The sequence below is a fragment of the Triticum aestivum genome, chromosome 1D (assembly GCF_018294505.1).
Source record: "Triticum aestivum cultivar Chinese Spring chromosome 1D, IWGSC CS RefSeq v2.1, whole genome shotgun sequence".
NCBI lineage: Eukaryota > Viridiplantae > Streptophyta > Magnoliopsida > Poales > Poaceae > Triticum > Triticum aestivum.
Genome location: NC_057796.1, coordinates 446877362 through 446898977, shown reverse-complemented (window position 1 = coordinate 446898977; position 21616 = coordinate 446877362). Strand labels below are relative to the sequence as shown.

The 21616-nt window shown below is 44.2% G+C and overlaps 2 protein-coding genes across 3 annotated transcripts; both read right to left on the bottom strand.

The window, feature by feature from the left end:
- Window positions 1-988: 988 nt before the first annotated feature.
- LOC123182800 (mitochondrial outer membrane protein porin 2) lies at window positions 989-4173 on the bottom strand. Its single transcript, XM_044595467.1, has 6 exons — window positions 4009-4173; window positions 3843-3910; window positions 2356-2466; window positions 2132-2227; window positions 1781-1989; window positions 989-1536 (listed from the first exon to the last, which is right to left on the bottom strand). Exons 1-6 carry the CDS (start codon window positions 4088-4090, stop codon window positions 1236-1238), a joined length of 867 nt encoding a protein of 288 aa, XP_044451402.1. The 5' UTR covers window positions 4091-4173; the 3' UTR covers window positions 989-1235.
- Window positions 4174-6012: 1839 nt separating this feature from the next.
- LOC123182799 (protein IQ-DOMAIN 31) lies at window positions 6013-10861 on the bottom strand. Of its 2 annotated transcripts, none has more exons than XM_044595465.1 (7): window positions 10626-10861; window positions 10106-10238; window positions 9678-9971; window positions 9222-9425; window positions 8319-8375; window positions 7080-8142; window positions 6013-6504 (listed from the first exon to the last, which is right to left on the bottom strand). In XM_044595465.1, exons 2-7 carry the CDS (start codon window positions 10193-10195, stop codon window positions 6473-6475), a joined length of 1740 nt encoding a protein of 579 aa, XP_044451400.1. In that variant the 5' UTR covers window positions 10196-10238; window positions 10626-10861; the 3' UTR covers window positions 6013-6472. The 2 variants fall into 2 exon arrangements, with proteins under 2 accessions (XP_044451400.1, XP_044451401.1); XM_044595466.1 differs by having other exon boundaries at window positions 9678-9968.
- Window positions 10862-21616: the final 10755 nt, after the last annotated feature.

The following is a 21616-nucleotide window of genomic DNA, read 5'->3' as shown; positions in this document are numbered from 1 at the left end:
TTAGTAGGTATAGATATAGATTAGGAGATGCATACTAACATGTAAGCGGCTCCCCTGATTCTCTTTACAGAAGATGGGTTGGCACACATGGTCTATGTACATCGACTGTTGTATACAGTCGGAAAGTAAAACCATCGCAAGACTATTCTATACTAGTGGTAGCAACGATTTGTGCTGTTTTGGAAAAAAAAATAGTTATCAACTCAAGATCAAACTCACTATGAACCAGGGGTGAATCTGCTTTTTTATTTTTGAGAAATAGGGGTGAATCTGTTAGGGGGGCTTTAACAGGCTCGAGCCCCCCTCCCTCCAGGGGGGATTCGATTTATTTTTTAGTATTAGGCTCAGCCCAAACAATCAGCGGCAGCCCACAGAGTCACGATCCAGCTTTATACTCGTCCAGAATCAATTGGTTCGTTAACTTTGAGCCCTCTGTTTTTTCCCTAGATTCGCCAGTGCTATGAACCTATTATGGTTGATGAGCCCTCAAGGGCAGTGTGATGTACAGCAAACGTCATTGCGGCAAGGAAATGCAAAGTCATAACAGAAAATTCGAACGTCGGAGAACACCGACACTCCCCGACATGAATAACTATCTATACTATCCAGAGTACTCCCTTCGTTTCTAAATATAAGCCATTTTAGAGATTTCAATACAGATGTGTATATCAGCTAAGGAGTCCTGTAATTGCCAAGTACTACATTCTTTCTAGCAGCCTGTGGCTCCCTATTAAAATTAAATTACTCCCTCCAATTCATATTAATTGACTGCTTTGGTACAAAGTTGCACAAACGCAGCATCAATTAATATGAATCAGGAGTATCTAATTAGCCCAAAATTCAAAGGGCGCCAGAACTCGATGGTTGATTGCATCTGGCAAATGTGGGTCCGAGAGCAAACCATAAGCAAAAGTGATTTGTCAGATTGTTTACTTGCGTTGTGATTTTTCTGGGAAGCATTTTGCATAACAAAGCAAACACAAACACATGGCACATCCAAGTGGCATTCAGATTTCACGACATCGCAAATTCGCAATACGCCCGTGCATAACGACCAGTAGCACAGATCAACAGGGTAGAAAACCCCCTCAGGTAGAACAGGCTAAAAAACGACATAAGTTTGTCGCGTCACCAAAGTTGGGCATTACAAGTTCTGTCTGTCCAAGCTTTGTTCGCTGGACCAAGAGCTGATGGTACCAAAATGCTAGCATCCTAACGCACCCACGAATCCCACATCAGGGCTTGAGTGACAGGGCCAGCCCGAACTTGGGGCTCTTCTCAATGGCCTTGGTGTCAACCTCGGTGGAGAAGGTGATGAGAGACTTGGGCCTCCACGCGTGCTGGATGAGCGCACTTGCGATGCCGAAGTTGTTGTAGCGCCCCTTCACGGTCGTCAGGGGGTCCAGCTCGTGCTGCGTCCCGACGGTGATGGTGTTCTCGTTGCTCGAGAAGCTGTGAGCGATCTCTGCTCCCACAGCAGTGGTGCGCTGCACCTGGTGGTAGTAGGAAGCAGCCAGGGTGTTTGCCTTGTTGTTCCTGAAATTGATAATTAAACACCATAAGTACCACATTTATGAATACTCTATAGGCCAAATTAGTGTTACATCATGCAGAAGATCATGCAAAGACGGAAACGAGAGCCCTTTGACCCTCCTTCAGCAATAAAATAATCGGATTCAGAAGCTAACAAGAAAGTCTGCTAAGGGCAATTGGGAATTGTAGAATGTAAACGACGTGTTAAGACCAGAAATACACCAAAGCACTGGAAGAAACAACTTACAGATTCAACGAAGCAGTAAGATCTTGATTAGTGTGGCTCAGTCCAGCATTGTACTTGGTGAAGTCACCAGAGGCAGTGTCAAATGCAACATCAACACCAAAAGCAAAAGCCTTAGTCCCAATGACACCAGAAAAGTTAACAAGAGGGTTTGAATTCAGGCCAACACTGCCGTTGATGCCAAGATGGGGATGCAAGTACTGGAGTTCAGCCTGAAACCACGAGAATTCAGATTAACTTCTAAATATCTATCAAGCTACAAAAATGATAATTGGTAATATTCCTAGATGGACACTAAGAGGAGATCAAAAAGATAGTTCAACACTCAAGATACAAAAGTAAAGGTGATAATACCTTCCCAGGGGTAGACTTCTGGTAGGGGAAAGGAAGAGAAAGAACTCCCTTCAAGCCCGGTGTGTACAGCTCAGGAACAGTGATTGTAGTTACAACCTGGTATAAGGGAAAAACTAGTGTAACTGATACAGAAACTGGGGCCTCTGATTTCAGGAGAAGCAAACATAAATGAAAGACAAGTATTAGGCAAGTAACAAGTACAAAGGGAGAAGAAAAGAACTTACACTTGAGTCCGAAGTTGCTTTCACATCCACTGTGAAATTCTTGATCTTCACCTGGGTCTGGAGGTCAGCCACGATAGCTTCATTTTTCTTTGTGCTCGAACTAGTAATTGTCTAGGAAGATGAAAACAAGAGTTAGTGCAACACTATAAAGGTTTTCAAGCACAGCACTACATATTTGTTTAGAAACAATGACAAAGATTGTGCTTGCAGCCATAATTAGCAAGAAAACAAAATGGCCATAACTTAGCATACCATTGCAACAATACAGTATGCAAATTTCTTTATTCAAGAGAGTGACTCGGAAAATAATATAATACAATAACGTAATTAATTCTCTGGTTTAGGTCATGCTAGGTGTAGCTCCACGAAAACATAACTGAGACCATCTTAGCTCAGTGCCCATCAGGATATAATAATCCTTAAACAACATAGTCAGTGACCCATGATCAAACACACCACAGTGGTAGAACCAATAACACAGAAGATTTTAATCTACAAAAGCTATAAATAAAATTGAAAAGGCACATTCTAGGCATGCATCAGGTAACCAGAATAAATTCACTGAATACCGGTTGGTAAAATTCAACAAGAAGTATACAGCTTCTAACCCAAGCAAATAAATTGTAAGGAGTAATAGATACTATTTCAACACAAGACTTATTGCTGAATGAATCAAGTCTGCTCACAGACACATACAACTTGTTTAAAACAAAATCCGGAGTGTATCATGTTTGGAATGAAATGGCATTAGCAAATCAAGTAGAACAGGAACCAACGGCATGTCACAAGAGATTTTTACAACCAGGGCAACTTCATCAGATATACAGAAACTGAAGTTACATGTCAATCCAATAGAAAAAACTTCCTAGATAGTCATGCGTGTACTAGGACAATCATGTCACTTCATGTGAGCAAACGCAAAACCAACTGACATTGGTAATACCAGCCAGGCAACGATGGAACAGAATTAATATGCCACTAGAACTGCAAAAACGTCTTACATTAGTGTACCGAGGGAATACATGCAAAGGCTAAACATCTAAAAACTTAAATTGGAGATGCACCAAAAGTGCATTAGCCTCCAAAACACTGCAAGCATAGTGTCAACTAGGAAGTCATAGGACAGCCCAATCCACTCTAAACACCAAAACCTTGAGTGGGACCTGACAAACGAACAAAGCCCTGTTACAGCCATGATTCAGAAGGGCTGCTACACACTAAACCCAAACCCAGACAACAGCAACACATAAACAGGCAAATCCGGTTACCAGTCGCACCACATGTAAACACGAATCTAATACAGGGGACTAGCTATGGAAACCACGAACAATCCCAAAATGAATCGCGTCTCGGCAAGCAAAACCAGACCATTCCCGAGTCCACCCTAAACCCTAACCCACTATCCGCCTAAACGCTGCCGCAACCGAAGCGAGCAACAGGACAGGCTGTAGCATAGGACTGAGAATGAACAGAAGGGAGGCACTCACAGCTCCGTTGGCGGCGGTGGTGGTGAAGGTGAACTTCTGGCCCGTGGTGTAGTCCCTGTTGAGGAGATCTGCAGATCCCGCCCGAGGAGAAACAAGCGTCAGCAAATCAAACAATCACCGAAGCTACCTAATCGAAGGTCGACCCGGGAAGAGAAGGGGCGCCGACCTCTGGCCTTCTTGCCGATGTCGGCGTAGAGCCCGGGGCCGGCGGGGCGGGCGGGGGCCGGGGCGGGCTTGGCGGCGTCCATGGCGAGCGAGCGGCGGCGGACGGCGGCGAGGAGAGGAATGCGATTTGGGGGGCGGAGACCGTGAGGAAGGGAGGGATGATGAATGGGACGGAGGGCTCTGGTTTTATCGGCAGGCCCGTGGGGGCCGAGACGGACGGCCCGGATCTGCCGCGGGCCGGGTCGAGATTATCGCTGGCGACCTTCTTTTTCTTCAAGAAAAAGATGAGGCGGCCGTACGCGGATGACTGACGCGATGAGCCTCGTGTTTTGGGTTTTTTTTTTAGAAAAATGTCTCGTGTTGTTGGGGAGAGGAATATGCGGCCGGTTGGTGAACGTTGTACCGGTGTCCATTCTCCTCCGTTTCTTGGGCAGAAAGATGGTCCTTTTGGGCCTGGCCAGAGTCAATCTGACTAGGAAAAAAATACTACAGGTGTTTCTCAAAGAAATGCAAAATAGGCCAATCCAATTTTTCTGAACTGTCCAATATAAAGCAAACGGCTAGATGGCTTATTCCACCTTCCTCCTCCACTCATCACCCGCATGCCTCCATCGTCCGCGGACAACGGCACTCCTGCACCATCGTCGCTGCTCTGCCCTACACTTCGCTCACCGCCGCCCATTGTCGTGTTGACGCCATCCCTCTAAAAAGTGCACCGACATGCACCCCCCACATCCCCAAAACGTCAACCTTTGAACTCACGTTCGCAAGCTCGCTGCCGGCTACGGCTCATTCCTGACCAAGGCCTTACTGGTGTGGTCGGGCATGATATACCCCTCTCGGCACCATCCTCGATGCTCTGATGTGCCTCCTTATGTCTCCCCTTCCTTCGAAAACAAATCAACCACCTGAATTCAATTTTCAGACAACTTAGGAAAACTCCAATATTTCTCCCCTTCCTTCGAAAACAAATCAACCGCCTGAACTCAATTTTCAGACAACTTAGGGCAACTCCAATATTTCTCCCCTTCCTTCGAAAACAAATCAACCGCCTGAATTCAATTTTCAGATAACTTAAGGCAACTCCAATGTAACAATCCAAATCTTGTCTGTTTTTTCCTGTGTTTTGTCCGTTTAGGTCGGCAAAATGGATAGCGCACATGGTTTCTGCATCCAACGCGAACGGCCCATTTCATTTTTCTTTTAAAAAAGAAACAAGAGACTACCAGCGGGGACGAGCGCCACCTGCCTGCCAACGCCTACGGATATGAGCGTAGGCTGCCCGGCTGCCCAGGCACCTGCGCTCAACGAACAACGGCCCATTTCATTTTTCTTTAAAAAAACAAGAGACTACCAGCGGGGACGAGCGCCACCTGCCTGCCAACACCTACGGATATGAGCGTAGGCTGCCCGGCTGCCCAGGCACCTGCGCGCAACGAACAACGGCCCATTTCATTTTTCTTTAAAAAAAACAAGAGACTACCAGCGGGGACGAGCGCCACCTGCCTGCCAACGCCTACGGATATGAGCGTAGGCTGTCCGGCTGCCCAGGCACCTGCGCGCAACGAACACCGGCAGGGAGAACACAGAAAACATCCGTTTTGTGTCCGCATCCAACCCAAATTTGCGTCAAAAAATGGGTCCAAGCAGACAAAACAGACAGAAAATGGGAATGCGTCTATGCGTTAGGAGTTGCTCCAGCTAAAAATGGGTCCAAGCGGACAAAATAACAATCTTTTGTCTGCGCCAAAAATGGGTCCAAGCGTTGGAGTTGCTCCAGCTAAACTGGGTCATTTTACGGCGGTGATTTTTGCTTCACCTCACCAGAGACATGTCTTGAGAAAACACGCTTCATACTAGGGTTAAGCTGCAGAAAAAATGTTCAGGCTAACGAAGTTGGACACTCTGCTCTCCCTCAAAAAAAATGTTAACAGATGATTTCACAGCTAATGACGGTCACAAGGAAATATTACTATGACAAGGAAATCATCACTGACAAAAGAAATGCAGCTGGGAAAACAAGGGGATGGATAACCAAATTATGTCATGGATCACACTCACTGTCAGCTAAGAAAACGCATCAGGGATAAACCAACCAACCAACCAAACAGCCAAAGGCAGCACGACCGGTACTCACTAACATCAGCATCTCTGTCTGTCTCTCGATCTCACTTAACAACGCACGGTATCTCAAAGGCGAACCAAAACAAACTGGGGAACAAACTTCAGCTATACAAGACACAAGCCAAAGGCGGCACGACCGTCGCAAAACCCTATAAAAATAAGTCAAACTCAGGCACCAGGTAGGCAACACCACAACAAATTAAGCAGGTCCCCTTGATGTCGCGGCAGCAGACCAGAGAGAACATTTTTTACATCAGAAGCAAAACAATCAGAGGAGCAAGCTGCCGTCCACCCAAACGTCCGTCGCCACGCTACTCAAATGGAACAGAGGATCCGCGTCTTCACCGTCTCCATTCGGCTTTCATCGGTCTCTCTGCACAGGATTCAGTGTTAGAACAAGGCGAGTTGAGCTCAAGTGGCAAATATGATACACAAATACTACAATCCAACTATCTGTAGCAAATACTGTTTAAATGCAGCAGCAAAAAAAAAATGATTTTTGCTTATTTCTTGGAACCTTTGCCCGGTTCAGAAAATTGGCTCATATGCTATTCATGGATGCCAGTGTGTTTGTGCAAGAAAGCTCCAAGTGATCTTAGGGAACAGCTCAGTTCATTTATCTGGTTATTTATAGTGGAACTAAATAAAGATAATACAAGTCAATTATCTGATTACTTTTGTGGAACCTAATAAAAAGGATATATGACTTTCATACAGTTGGGGCATGGAACAGTTTATCTCAATTTTTATAGCAAACAAAGAAGACAGAATATGATGTACGTATATAACAATAATTTGGCTTCTACCAACAACCTAATTATCAATTACAAAAGTTACTTTGAAGTAGGCAAAAACATACTATGTGTACTGAAGGTAAGAAAGTCTGACAAGTCATCAAACAGTCTTACTAATGTAAACACGAGTATTCAATGATCCTCTACTACTTACCGGCTGCGTCTCTTGATGACAGCATAGACTTGTCGACTTTCGCTCCCTCTTTGGTACCAGGATGGATTGGCCTTTGTGTACGCGGCGAGTGCGAGTTCTGCTTACCATTGGCAGGGGAAGGAAGGGAATGGCGGCGTGTGTAGACAGTTTTTTCTGCTGAATCAGCGCTAAGTCTAGGTGATATCTGTCCCCGCAGCTTCGCCTTTGCAGATTTTGTTGCAGCCATGTAGCTGGGCACAGCTGGAGAGTTTTTGGAGCCGTTCTCTGGATATTCTGGCTTCGTTGAGAACGAAGACCTCCTGTTACCACCTTTAAGGCTTTCGGCGGAGAGAGGTTCTTCTCTGGATCTCTGCTCCGCATCATTCACCAAAGCATTTTCTTCATTGTCAATGTCTTGCAGGGGCATAACTTCAGCTGCTGTAGCAACAACGGTCGGCTCATCAAGTTTTTCTTCACTTGTGACTGCATATGGAGTAACTTCCACTTCAGGTTTGAGATCAGGTACAAAGATATCCACCTTCGCATTTTCCAACAGATCATCATGGTGAGGTTCTTGAATCTCAGGATAAACTGGGACTTCCTGTGCAGTACGTTGTGGTTTCTCACATTGGATCTCTGGGTGGTCAGGGGTATCAGTTGCAGGGCTAGATACCTTTGAGGCTTCGGCCATGGAATTAGTTACCTTCCGAAGGCTGCGCTTAACCTTCTCAAGTTCAGTTAATTGGCTATCAGGCACTGAATCAGCAGGAGTGCTAGTGAATTTCCTTGGGTTCCTTCTTGTTTTTTCAGTTTCCAACGGCATGTTTGTCGGAGGAGTGGGCTCAACTGACATTGCAGAACTCTTCCGAGCATTGCGTTTCAATTTCCCTGACTCTGTTTCCATAGCGTAACTGGCCCTCTTTGTCTGCGGTTTGGCATCAGCAATAGCATTCCTCTTTGTTTGGTAAACAGGTTTCCAGACACGGCTTATGGTCCATCTCTCTAACCAGTTGAAGGCTGAATTAGGATCCCTCTCGTCATACTGAAAGTGAAGAGCCTCTACCAGAATCGGTGAAGCCAGAAGCTACAACATAAACAAAGAAAAAGGTTAATTTGCAGACAGACAGCAAAAGAGCTAGATGAGAGGATCGCATGTATTTGGTCAATGAACGAGCACAAAGACCAGACAACAGGTGAGGATAATTTGTTTTGTATATCCATGCCCTCAAATAACTATATATAGAGTTTGAACATGTATACCTTACGGGCAAATGCATTTGAAGCTAACCTCTCCCTCCATGCATCTGGTTTAGCACCCTGAGAAAAGGCAAGAATTGTTTTTTTAGAGGAAAGGCAAGAATTGTGTATTTGCAATTTTGGTGAAGATACCAAATATAGGATCATACATGCAATCTTTTCAGTTTTCATCAACATTACATACAAATGAAGATGAAAGCATTAAAAAATCCAAGAATCTGGCCACAATGTTCACAATTGACATTGTAGTGTTATTGTTTGGTTAAACTGAACCAGAAGGGGCAGGCATTTAGAAATATACAGAAACATCCATGTCAACTGAATAGCTTTATCCTAATGATCCTAATGTTCAATGTACACAGAATTATAGCTTTATCTTCAATGCAATCGCAATAAAGAGAATTGTTTTTGTGCTGATCCCGGCAAAAAAAAACATAACAAAGTCCCTTAGTCCAGTTACAACTGAATAGTATGTAGGTTAAACACCAACCATATTGTCTTTACAAATCATCGTCACTCAACTATAAAGATATCTAATGTGAAAAAAAAAATACAGAAACTTTATTCCAATTGAACTACAATGATCCCATGAGCTGAATTAACATTTGTATGCAAACAAGTTACAAAATCCTCATGACCCTTGAAGGAGAATCATGCCAATCTGTCAACTAAGTACAAAGTGGCCTTACATGGCTTTAACGGCCTTAATGAAAACTTATTATTTCTTGTTTTAGCTTAACCGTATCTCACATCTTGCATTCCTCGACATAACACATACTAATAAAACCATGAGCATCCATATTTGATAAGATTATAAAGTTTGTACAGATAAAAAGGAGCATTCGTTTGCTCTCACGATGAACAATATATCAGGATTGGATGAACTAGAATGAGCAAGGAATTTACCACAGACTTCTGCTCGGCAAGCTTCCAACTGAATTGAATTGCATCACTAGAGAGTCTGACATTTCTACCACGAACAATAGCTTGGAACTTCACAATCAACCATGTAGCACGGAGAGTTGAAGCAGCTTGCCTCCTTACAAGATGGCCACGAATCAGCGCCTGAAGTCGTATGATTCCTTTCAATGCACGGAAAGCCCGACGTGCCTGGACCAATGTGATGCCAAAATCAGCATGGTTGTAAAGCAAAACAACCCAAATGGCTATGGCAAAAATTTCTTTTGTAGCAGCTTAATAAGAACATTAAGAGGGTGAAATGATCATGTGTGTATGCAGGAACTGAAATGAATAGGAACACTATTAAATCATGAATAATATCACAGAGGTGTGACACAATAATTTTTGCCCTTTTTTTGATCATTTTAGCAGAAGAAATTTCAACATCAAGATAAGCATTACCAGGTAGCCTCGGAAGGCGGCTTGGGCCTTAACGGCTGCTTGTTCTTCCTTCAGCCGCTCCGGGTCATTGGACAGCACATCAGAACCGGCAGTGCTCTGCTTCTCCAAATCATGGTTCACCTCGTGCTGCACCGCCGCTTCGCCTTGCGAGCTGGAATTCTCACCCTTCCCCACCTCCGGCACGGCGTCATTGTTGCGCGGTGTAACGAGCACCGGCTCGGAGATCACAGGGGAGCTCTCCGAGAACCCGGGCTCCTTCCCACCAGCAACATACCCTCTGTTGCTCCCGGCCTTCTACGCACGAAAAACAACAAAAGCATCAGTTGCAGTGAGCAGATCTCTGCTCTCCAGGTGCAATCACATAGCTGGCAATTCCACAGATTCCTCGGAAAATTCAATTTTCACCTCCAATCCAAGTATTAACATACCGATAAATCCTTGGCCTTGGCGGAGCCAGACCTGGAGGTCTTCTTCCCGAAGAGCACGGACTTGAGCCACTTGGCCGGGGACTTCCCCATCGGAGCCGCCTCCTAGCCCGCCGCCCGCCGGAGGTCTCGGACCCTGCAGCCGAACCGCCGGACACGTCAGTGCGCAGATCTACACTGCAGATAATTGTTACGCAGAGAAAAAGCGCCAGAACCCGCAGCATCCACCCCAAACCCCCAAGATCATGAGCACTGTGACAGTGAAAGCAACCACGGCAACTAATTTCAAAAAAGAAAAGAAAAAGAAATAGAAACGGATCAAACGAGGCACGGAAGAGGAGAGGGGGCGAGGAGATCCGCAGTTGGAACAGTTCACGGTGAACTCCACCGCCGAATGCGGCGCCGGGAGCCTCGGACCCGGCCGGAAAAACGCTCGAAGCAGCGCCCTGGAGCGGCAAGCGGCGCAGATCTAGGGGGCGGCGGGGGGCAGACGGATCTGGGGAGCGACGGCTGGGTCACTCACCGGAGGAGGATGCTGCGCGGGCGGAACCCTAGCTCCCGCTCTCCGTCTGTCTGGCTCGGACGCCCTCCTACGCCTCCATTCCAGGGAGAGGAGGCCGAGGAGTTGGGCACTGGCACTGGCTCTGGCTCTGGCTGGTAGTGTGGTAGCAGCAGCAGCAAGGTGAGGTGAGGTGACGGCGACAGCAAGAAAAGAAAAAGGGAAATGAAATGCGAGAGAGAAAAAGAAGGGAGTGTGAGCCAGTGAGCGAGTGAGAGTGAGAGTGAGCCAGTGAAGCGCGGGACCCACCTCCCCAACAGAACCACCACTACTCGATGACATGTGGGGCCCCCGGTGCGGCCCGTCTCGATGACTCGCGGGCCCGGGCTGGGTGGGGCGTCGGCACGCCGGTGGGGGGAGGAAGGAGCGTGCGTGCGTGCGTGCGGTCAGTTTTGAATCGCGCCGCGCGGTGAAAAAGAGGACGGGCGGGGTGGGGCCGCGCCCTAGCGCGGAGCCACCGGCCAGTGGGGTCGGGGTATCTCCCGCCGTGGTCCGTTCCGCGGAGGAAGGTGGCCGGCCTCGCCTTTTTTTCTCACCGGCTAGCTGTCAGCCCCGTCCCCGTCCCGCCTGACCGGCTGAGCGACGGGAGTGGCGGTGGGCCACGCGTCAGTCAGTGCCGCGGCGTGGACCGTGCGGTGGGCGGAGTGGGGGGAGAGGGGAGTCGATCACGCGCGCGTCCGGGGGGTGGGGCCCCGCGGCATGTGCGGTGATTAACGCCTTAAACGGATATCATGGTTGTGGATTACGACGACGGTTTAGATGCCCTGGGGAATCTTTTTTCTTTGTTCTTTGATGAGGGGGAATCGACCATTGACCTCCATGGCCATGATAGCAAAATGCGCATGTGTTTTCAATCAAGTACAAAAACATGCATGCATCCGTGACTGGATTTTGTATTCCTCGTGAACATTATCATGGATGTGTTTGTTGCCGGTCATAGGGTTTTTTAACTCACCGGCTCACCGTGGTGCCACAAAAAATCCGGCGTTTTTTTGGAATGAATGAACTGAAAAACACGAAATTTGTACTCTAAAAAAACACACGAAATTTTGGCCTTTAGGCTTCCTATAGAAATGTGACCAGAGATATTCATGCAATTAGACAGCCCTTTTTCTATGCTACAAACGAATCTTGCACCGGTGAAATGCGTAATTGCGTGGAACATGTCTTTCAGATGGAGATTCTTTTTGGAGTGAGAGTGGGGGGTAGGCATTTAGAATGTGCTTGTTGAAAGTTGTTTACTCCAATAAATTTTCTTCAACATACTTCTTGCCTTTCGCACACTTTGGATTAATTCATTCCACCTATAACGCCAAAACTTTCTAGCGTTACCACACACCTACCCCTTATTTATTTGCAAACAGCAAACCCCTTCAACATATTTTCTTTGTCCTGCCAAATAATGACATATCACGTTGTTTTGCTAGATCATTGACATCACCACTTACCCTTGACAAATGCTTTCCTGGACTTTTTCTCCCACTCTAGAAACGTAAGTGTAATTTTTCTCTTAATCATGTGTTGATTAACCTCGACCGCTTGTACATAATTGATTGTGTCGATATCTTTGTTGTGTGATTTCCAAGTTCAACAATGACAATGACATATGGTTCCTCGTTAACGGCTCGAGATCATCCTCCACTAAGGACACTTACACACTCCATGAAGAAAACAACGATGGGATGATATTGGGCAATAGGGGACCTAATGAGATCAAACATTTTGCTTGGCTTCTCTTTCAGAGAACGGTTGATATTATCATCAATGTGTTTGTCGCGGGTAATAGGATTTTGAACTCACCGGCTCACTGCAGTGCCACAAATATATGACAGTTGTTTTGAATGAGCGAACTGAAAAACGGGGTGGCCGTTTTGGCTCTGGGGTGCAAATGCTCCCAGATGAACAGTAAATTCAAAACAAATACTTAGATTTAAAAATTCTGATTTTTTTTGTAGATGTTAATGTTAGTTAACAAGCACACTTGAAAATTTTCATGCAAAACAGGATAGTTGTGCTTCGTTGGTGAAAAAGAAACAAAATTAAGTTTAACATTGGAGGTAACATTTGGGGTTCGACTTTTTTTTGCATAGGTCAAGATGCTTAAGCATAGAATTTGGGTAGGCGAAGTAGGGACAGAGGGGAGTCGATTACACGGCCGTCGGCTGGTGGGACCCCGCGGCATGTGCGGTGATTAACGCCTTAAACGGATATCATGATTGTGGATTAAGGACAACGGTTTAGATGCCCTGGAGAATCTTTTTTCTTTGTTTTTGAGGGGGAATCGACCATTGACCTCCATAGCCATCATAACAAAATGCGCATGTGTTTTCTTTTCTTTTTGCGGCAAAATGCCCATGCGTTTTCAATCAAGTACAAAAACATGCATGTGTTTTGGTTTCTATTGTTTCTATCCAAGTAAAGAAATGCATATGCTTTTCATGTGTGTACTATGTCAGTACGAGCGAGGTGTACTGATACGAGGCTCCGTGACTGAATTTTGTATTCCTCGTGAAAATTATCATGATTGTGTTCGTTGCGGGTCATAGGGTTTTGAACTCACTCGCTTACCGTGATGCCATAAAATATATCCAACGGTTTTTTGGAATGAATGAACTAAAAAACACGAAATTTTGGCCTTTAGGCTTCCTACAAATGTGACCAAAGATATTGATGCAATTAGACGGCCTGTTTTTTCTATGCTACAAACGCCTGCACCGGTGAAATGCGTAATTGTGTGGAACATGTCTTTCAGATGGAGATTTTTTTTTGGGTGAGAGTGGGGGGTGGGCATTTAAAATGTGCTGGTTGAAAGTTGTTTACTCCTATAAATTTTCTTCAATATACTTCTTGCCTTAGGCACACTTTGGATTAATTCATTCCACCTATAACGCCAAAACTTTCTAGTGTTACCACACACCTACCCCTTATTTATTTGCAAACAGCAAACCCCTTCAACATATTTTCTTTGTCCTGCCAAATAATGACATATCACCTTCTTTTGCTAGATCATTGACATCACCACTTACCCTTGCCAAATGCCTTCCTGGACCTTTTCTCCCACTCTAGAAACGTCAATGTAATTCTTGTCTTAATCATGTGTCAATTAACCTCAACTGCTTGTACATAGTTGATTGTGTCGATATCTTTGTTGTGTGATTTCCAAGTTCAATAATGACAATGACATCTGGTTCCTCATCAACGGCTCGAGATCATCCTCCACTAAGGACACTTACACACTCCCATGAAGAAAACGACGATGGGATGATATTGGGCAATAGGGTACCTAACAAGATCAAACATTTTGCTTGGCTTCTCTTCCAGAGAACGGTTAACATTATCATCAATGTGTTTGTCGCGGGTAATAGGATTTTGAACTCACCGGCTCACTGCAGCGCCACAAATATATGACAGTTGTTTTGAATGAGCGAACTGAAAAACAGGGTGGCCGTTTTGGCTCTGGGGTGCAAATGCTCCCAGATGAACAGTACATTCAAAACAAATACTTAGATTCAAAAATTCTGTTTTTTTTAGATGTTATTGTTAGTATAACAAGCACACTTGAAAATTTTCATGCAAAACGGGATAGTTGTGCTTCGTTGGTGAAAAAGAAACAAAATTAAGTTTAACATTGGAGGTAACATTTGAGGTTCGATTTTTTTTTTGCATAGGTCAAAATGCTTAAGCATAGAATTTGGGTAGGCGAAGTAGGGACAGAGGGGAGTCGATTACGCGGCCGTCGGGTGGTGGGGCCCCGCGGCATGTGCGGCGATTAACGCCTTAAATGGATATCATGATTGTGGATTAAGGACGACAGTTTAGATGCCCCGGGGAATCTTTTTGTTTTTGAGGGGGGAATCGACCATTGACCTCCATAGCCATCATAGCAGAATGCGCATGTGTTTTCTTTTCTTTTTGCGGCAAAATGCCCATGAGTTTTCAATCAAGTACAAAAGCATGCATGTGTTTTGGTTTCAATTGTTTCTATCAAAGTAAAGAAATGCATATGCTTTTCATGTGTGTACTATGTCAGTACGAGCGAGGTGTACTGATACGAGGCTCCGTGACTGGATTTTGTATTCCTCGTGAAAATTATCATAACTGTGTTCGTTGCGGGTCATAGGGTTTTGCACTCACTCGCTTACCGTGATGCCATAAAATATATCCAACGGTTTTTTGGAATGAATGAACAAAAAAACATGAAATTTTGGCCTTTAGGCTTCCTACGAATGTGACCAAAGATATTGATGCAATTAGACAGCCTTTTTTCTATGCTACAAATGCCTGCACGAGTGAAATGCGTAATTGTGTGGAACATGTCTTTCAGATGGAGAATTTTTTTGGGTGAGAGTGAGGGGTGGGCATTTAAAATGTGTTGGTTGAAAGTTCTTTACTCCTATAAATTTTCTTCAAGATACTTCTTGCCTTAGGCACACTTTGGATTAATTCATTCCACCTATAACGTCAAAACTTTCTAGCCTTACACACACCTACCCCTTATTTATTTGCAAAACAGCAAACCCCTTCAACATATTTTCTTTGTCCTGCCAAATAATGACATATCACCTTGTTTTGCTAGATCTTTTACATCACCACTTACCCTTGACAAATCCCTTCCTGGACCTTTTCTCCCACTCTAGAAACGTCAATGTAGTTTATGTCTTAATCATGTGTCGACTAATCTCAACTGCTTGTACATAGTTGATTGTGTCGATATCTTTGTTGTGCGATTTCCAAGTTCAACAATGACATTGACAACTTGTTCCTCATCAACGGCTTGATCATCCTCCACTAAAGACACTTACACACTCCATGAAGAAAACGATGATGGGATGATATTGAGCAATAGGGTACCTAACGAGATCAAACATTTTGCTTGGCTACTCTTCCAGAGCATGGTTAACACTATCATCAATGTGTTTGTTGCGGGTAATAGGATTTTGAATTCACTATAGTGCCACAAATATTTGACAATTGTTTCGAATGAGTGAACTAAAAAACGGGATGGCCGTTTTGGCTCTGGGGTGCAAATGCTCCCAGATGAACAGTAAATTCAAGACAAATGGTAATTGAATTTTGAAAATTCTAAAAAAAAAAGATGTTGTTGTTAGTGTAACAAGTGTGCTTGAAAACTTTCATGCGAAACGGGATAGATGTGCTTCGTCGGTGAAAAAGAAACAAAATTAAGTGTAACATTGGAGGTAACATTTGGCGTTCGACTTTATTTGCATAGGTCAAAATGCTTAAGCGTAGAATTTGGGTGTTGACAATGAGAACATCTATTTTCTCAAACGTTTTTGACACTTACATAAAAAAAATTGATGCGCAGGAGCATATGCTCCCAATAGTCGGGTTGGGTTTGTGCAGAAAACATGAAAATTTGGTCTTTAGGATTCATACTAATGTGACCAAAGATACCAATGTAAATTTCCATGTTGTTATTTGCATACTCATACTTATTTTCTCTTCAAGTTACTTCTTGCCTTAGACACACTTTGGGTCATTCATTCCACCTACAAAACCAAAACGTCCTAGCCTTACCACACACCTACCCCTCATTAATTTGCAAAACAACAAACCCTTCAACATACTTTCTTTCTCCTACCAAAAAATGACACAACACATGTTTTGCTAGATCTTAGCATCACCGCTTACCTTTGACAAATGCCTTCCTGAACCTTTTCTACCACTCTAGGGCCTCCTTTCGTTTGTAGGAATTTTCTAAAAATTCTAAAGGATAGGAAGTTTGTAGGAAAAATCCTTTGAAGCCCTTTGGTATGTAGGAATGGATACTTCTGTCAATGTACGATATAAACCAATCTTTGACATGTCAAAGGAATAAAAAACATTACCTGAGACCCAGTGAAAAAGTTTTTTCCTATGAATCAAATGATGTATCTTTCCCTATAGGAATTGAGATACACGTCATTACATTTTCTATGGTTTTCCTACTCTCATGATTTTTCTATCTTGCAAGCGAATCTTGCACTGGCGAAATGCGTACTTGCATGAAACATGTCTTTCAGATGGAGATTTTTTTGGGGGTGAGAGTGGGGGGTAGGCATTTAGAATGTGCTTGTTGAAAGCTGTTTACTCCTATAAATTTTCTTCAAGATACTTCTTGCCTTAGGCACACTTTGGATTAATTCACTCCACCTATAACGCCAAAACTTTCTAGCCTTACCACACACCTACCCCTTATTTATTTGCAAAACAGCAAACCCCTTCAACATATTTTCTTTGTCCTGCCAAATAATGACATTTCACCTTGTTTTGCTAGATCTTTGACATCATCACTTACCCTTGACAAATGCGTTCCTGGACCTTTTCTCCCACTCTATAAACATCAGTGAAATTATTGTCTTGATCATGTGTCTAATAACATCAATTGCTTGCACATAGTTGATTGTGTCGATATCTTTGTTGTGTGATTTCCAAGTTCAACAATGAGAGTGACAACTGGTTCCCCATCAACGGCTCGATCATCCTCCACTAAGGACACTTGCACACTCCATGAAGAAAGTGATGATGGGATGATATTGGGCAATAGGGTACCTAACGAGATCAAACATTTTGCTTGGCTTTTCTTCCAGAGCACGGTTAACATTATCATCAATGTGTTTGTTGCGGGTAATAGGATTTTTAAATCACCGGCTCACTGCAGTGCCACAAATATTTGACAGTTGTTTTGAATGAGCGAACTGAAAAACAGGATGGCTGTTTTGGCTCTGGGGTGCAGATGCTCCCAGATGAACAGTAAATTCAAAACCAATAGTAATTAAATTTTAAAATTCTGTTTTTTTGTAGATGTTAGTGTTAGTGTAACAAGTGTGCTTGAAAATTTTCTTACGAAACGGGATAGCTGTGCTTTGACGGTGAAAAATAAACAAAATTAAGTGTAACATTTGGAGTTCGACTTTTTTTGCATAGCTCAAAATGCTAAGCATAGAATTCGGGTGTGACAATGAGAACATGTATGTTTTCAAACTTTTTTGACATTTACATAAAACATTTTTTATGCGCAGGAGCATATGCTCCCAAGAGTCGGGTCGATTTCCGCAGAAAAACATGAAATTTTGGTCTTTAGGCTTCATACTAATGTGACCAAAGATATCGATTACATCGCACGGAACATGTTTTTTTCATATGGAGATTTTTTAGGGTGGGAGTGGGGGGTGTCCAGACATTTCAATTTCCATGTTGTTATCTGCATACTCACACTTATTTCCTCTTCAAGTTACTTCTTGCCTTAGACACACTTTGGGTCAATTCATTCCACCTACAAAACCAAAACATCCTAGCCTTACCACGGACCTACCCCTCGTTAATTTGCAAAACAACAAACCCTTCAACATATTTTCTTTGTCCTACCAAAAGATGACACATCACAAGTTTTGCTATATCTTAGCATCACCGCTTACCTTTGAGACTGTCCATAGTGGGAGTAACTTCAGCAGTAACATAGAGGCCAACTCAGCAAATTTGTTTATGTGGCAATGATTTTATGATGAGAGAGATGAATAGAGTGACATAGCTGGTTACTCATACTAAGGGTAACATCACACATACCAAAACAAGATGAGTCAATAACCTAATAAATGAAATGTTGTATGACACCACACATATGCTATTCTCCACTATAGAGATAGTAAACATAAACTAGTAACATATACATATTACTGGTCTAAGTTACTCCCCACTTTGGTTAGTCTGACAAATGCCTTCCTGAACCTTTTCTGCCATTCTAGGGCCTCTTTGGTTTATAGGAATTTTGTAGAAATTCTAAAGGATAGGAAGTTTGTAGGAAAAAAACTTTGAAGCCATTTGGTTTGTAGGAATGGTTACTTGTTTCAATGTACGATAGAAACTAATCTTTCACATGTCAGAGGAATAAAAACATTACCCTGGGCCCAATAAAAAAGTTCTTTCCTATGAATCAAATAACGTCTCTTTTCCTGTAGGAATTGAGATACATGTCATAACATTTCCAATAGTTTTCCTATTCTCATGATATTTCTATCCTATAAACCAAAGGAGGCCTAGAAACGCCAATGCGGTTGTTGCATTAATCATGTGAAATGGGTTGGAATTTAACCTTTGAAATCACATAGCTTCAGTTTGCTCTTGCATAGCTGATTGTGTCAATATCTTTGTTGTGTGATTTCTTAATGCAACAATGAAACTGACGATTAGTTCCTCGTCAACTGCTCAATCATTCTACAGTAAGGGCACCTACACACCACATGAAGACGACGATGAGATGATATTGGGTAATAGGGTACCTAACAAGGTCAAACATTTTGGGCGGCTACTCTTCCAGCGCACGATTAACTCTATAAGGCCAACAACCTTCATTGCTACCATTAGCATATGTCGAGTTGTGTTCGCCTATCCATGTTGAAATTTTTTGGCATTCTCTACGCTTTGACATCATTCCTCTATTGCACTTGCCCCCGGCCCTCTATTATAGATATGTTGGTCTAGCAATGGATCGAACAAATGATAAATTTATAAGAGTTTAACTTTTTCTTTAATTTTTTTGAGGCAAATAAGAGTTTAATTTACGGACTGGATCTGCAGGCGTACATGTCTTTATCCAACTAACCATTCCCTCCCCATTTTCACCATGGACCCCTGATTTCAAATGTGGGCCTCCACATCACCTCGTAAGTCTCATATATAAAAAAATCACACAGGTTTAGCATTACTCTTTTTTTTTGAGAAAGAAAATAAAAGGTTTAGCATTACTCTCATTCTGCTATACTCATATATATTTTGGAAGATTTAGATCACTCGGAATGCGAAGTTTTTTTTACAATAAAGACAACCGAAACTCCCTCGCCCTTGAGAACATTTTTTCTAACCTTAGCATATGATCTTATTGGAATAATTAGTTATTACTTTCTGTAGGGGAGGGGGGAGTTGCTTATTTCTTCTCAGAAAAAGTAAAGTCGTTTATAACTCTGCAAAGAAAGAACTATAAGGACGAAAATTCCATACAATATTTTATGAAAACATCTTTAAACCAACAAGACTATGTTACGAACAGACGGGCGGTGACGACAAAAGACAACTACAATTTTGTGCGTAGGCGAGGTTTTCCTTGCCTTCCGTCGGTTGTGATGCCGTTTTGCCTCGTCTCGTGTGGCCTTAGGACTATGGACGCGTGACAAATCCTGCTCCATTTGTAGGTGTTTTTAAGGTTCATTAGTGTTTGTGCCTACTTAGGAAGGCGAGACGGTCGTGATTCATTGAATATGGAATAAGGTTCTCCACGCTTAGCCTTCACCCGCTGGTGCATCTTGCGTCGTCGGAGGACGTGTGAAGACGTGTGTCTGGCGGACATTGTGGGATTCTAGCGGCACTGGTCTTTGGTGGATCTGCTTGGATACAATCTGTTTTCATGTATTTACAGATTGGATCCTTCTGATCTATTCTTCCCTTCATCTGTGACGGTTGATATTGTGCGCTAGTCTTGCGGAGCTTGGCACGATGACTTTTTGATTGTCTACGACAAGGTTTGCCGGCTTTGATGAGAGAAGGCCGATGACAGCGACGTGCATTTTGCTCGTTTGCAGTGTTTGCGGTCGTGTATGTGTGGTATAGGACGTGGGTGCGTTTTGTATTTCCGACGTTCTTTATACTGCCACGACATTTGTAGGGATGAAATGCAAAGAAGAAACACCAATACGAGCTTGTGAAGCGAGAGGTGTGAAGTAAGTGAGGTGGCCGGAGGAAGCCATAATGTGTACTTGATTAACAAACCAGTCTAGGATCATGACTGGCAAATCCAAGTGCGACAGCGAAGGAATCAGGAGCCGTTGAGGTGGAAGGAAGGAAGATCACGTGCGAACCTACGTCGTTCCGGCCGGGCCGATCGATCAATCGCGGGGCTGGGGCTGGGCTAGCGTGCAGCGCCGGCCGGGACGGCTGATTAATCAGGGCACGTTTGGATCCTCTAATCGCCGCGACGCTACCACCAGGTGCGCGTCCATGCGGGACTGATGGGTAGCTCTATCGTCAGCGGCCAGTGTGACGTCGAGGTCGACGCACGCGAGTCGTTTCACGGCGAGGTGAGGCACGCCGGCAGGCAACGTGACGGGCCCGGCCAAATGGTCTACGGATTTGGACCTTTGATGCAACGGCGCGCGACCGTGAGCTCAGTGGTTGGTTGGTGTACACCATGATACGTCGGTGTCACGTGTGGTATGGCGAGCACATGAGAAGCAACGCGACGGCGTGCTGCTCGGTGGACCGCTCGACTGCCCCGGCGACGCGTGCATATAAAATGGCCCCAGCTAACCGCCGTCAGCCGGTGTACGCACGGGCGCGCGCTCTACGTACATGCATGGAGCGCATGGCTGTGTCTGTGTTGCCATCGGCGGCGCACGAACATAGGCCGACCGCCCGACCGGTCCGGTTCAATTCACCCTCCGGCAGTCCGGCATGTACGTGCTGGAAAGGAAATCAATTCCACGTGTGCACGATCGATACACACTCCGGCACTGGAACCTACCGCATGCTATTGCCAAGGGGATTGAGCTGTCAGTAAGAGCATCTCCAACAGACGCGCAGTATCACGGTGTGCTAAAAAAAATTTGCATCGTCAAAATAGTATTTTTGCGCGCGGAATGACGAAGAGGTTTTCGAGATGCACAAAAACACGAGCCCCAATACAGCGGCCTCATCTGCAGCAGCCCGCGCGTACAATCCGACGCCTCAAATTTATAGCCCTGCAGCCCGCGTGCACACCCGTGCGCTAAAGTTTTTTAAGCACACTCTACTTTACAACGACTGCTGGAACGCTGTTTTTTGTCTCCGACGCACAAAAACGCTGATTTTTAACACGTGAGGCAGTTATGGGGCAGCCATTGGAGATGCTCTAAGGAAGGCACCGATGAAATGCCTTACCAGGAGTACCCGCCTCCTCCTGGTGGATGAAACGGCCAATTGCCTGC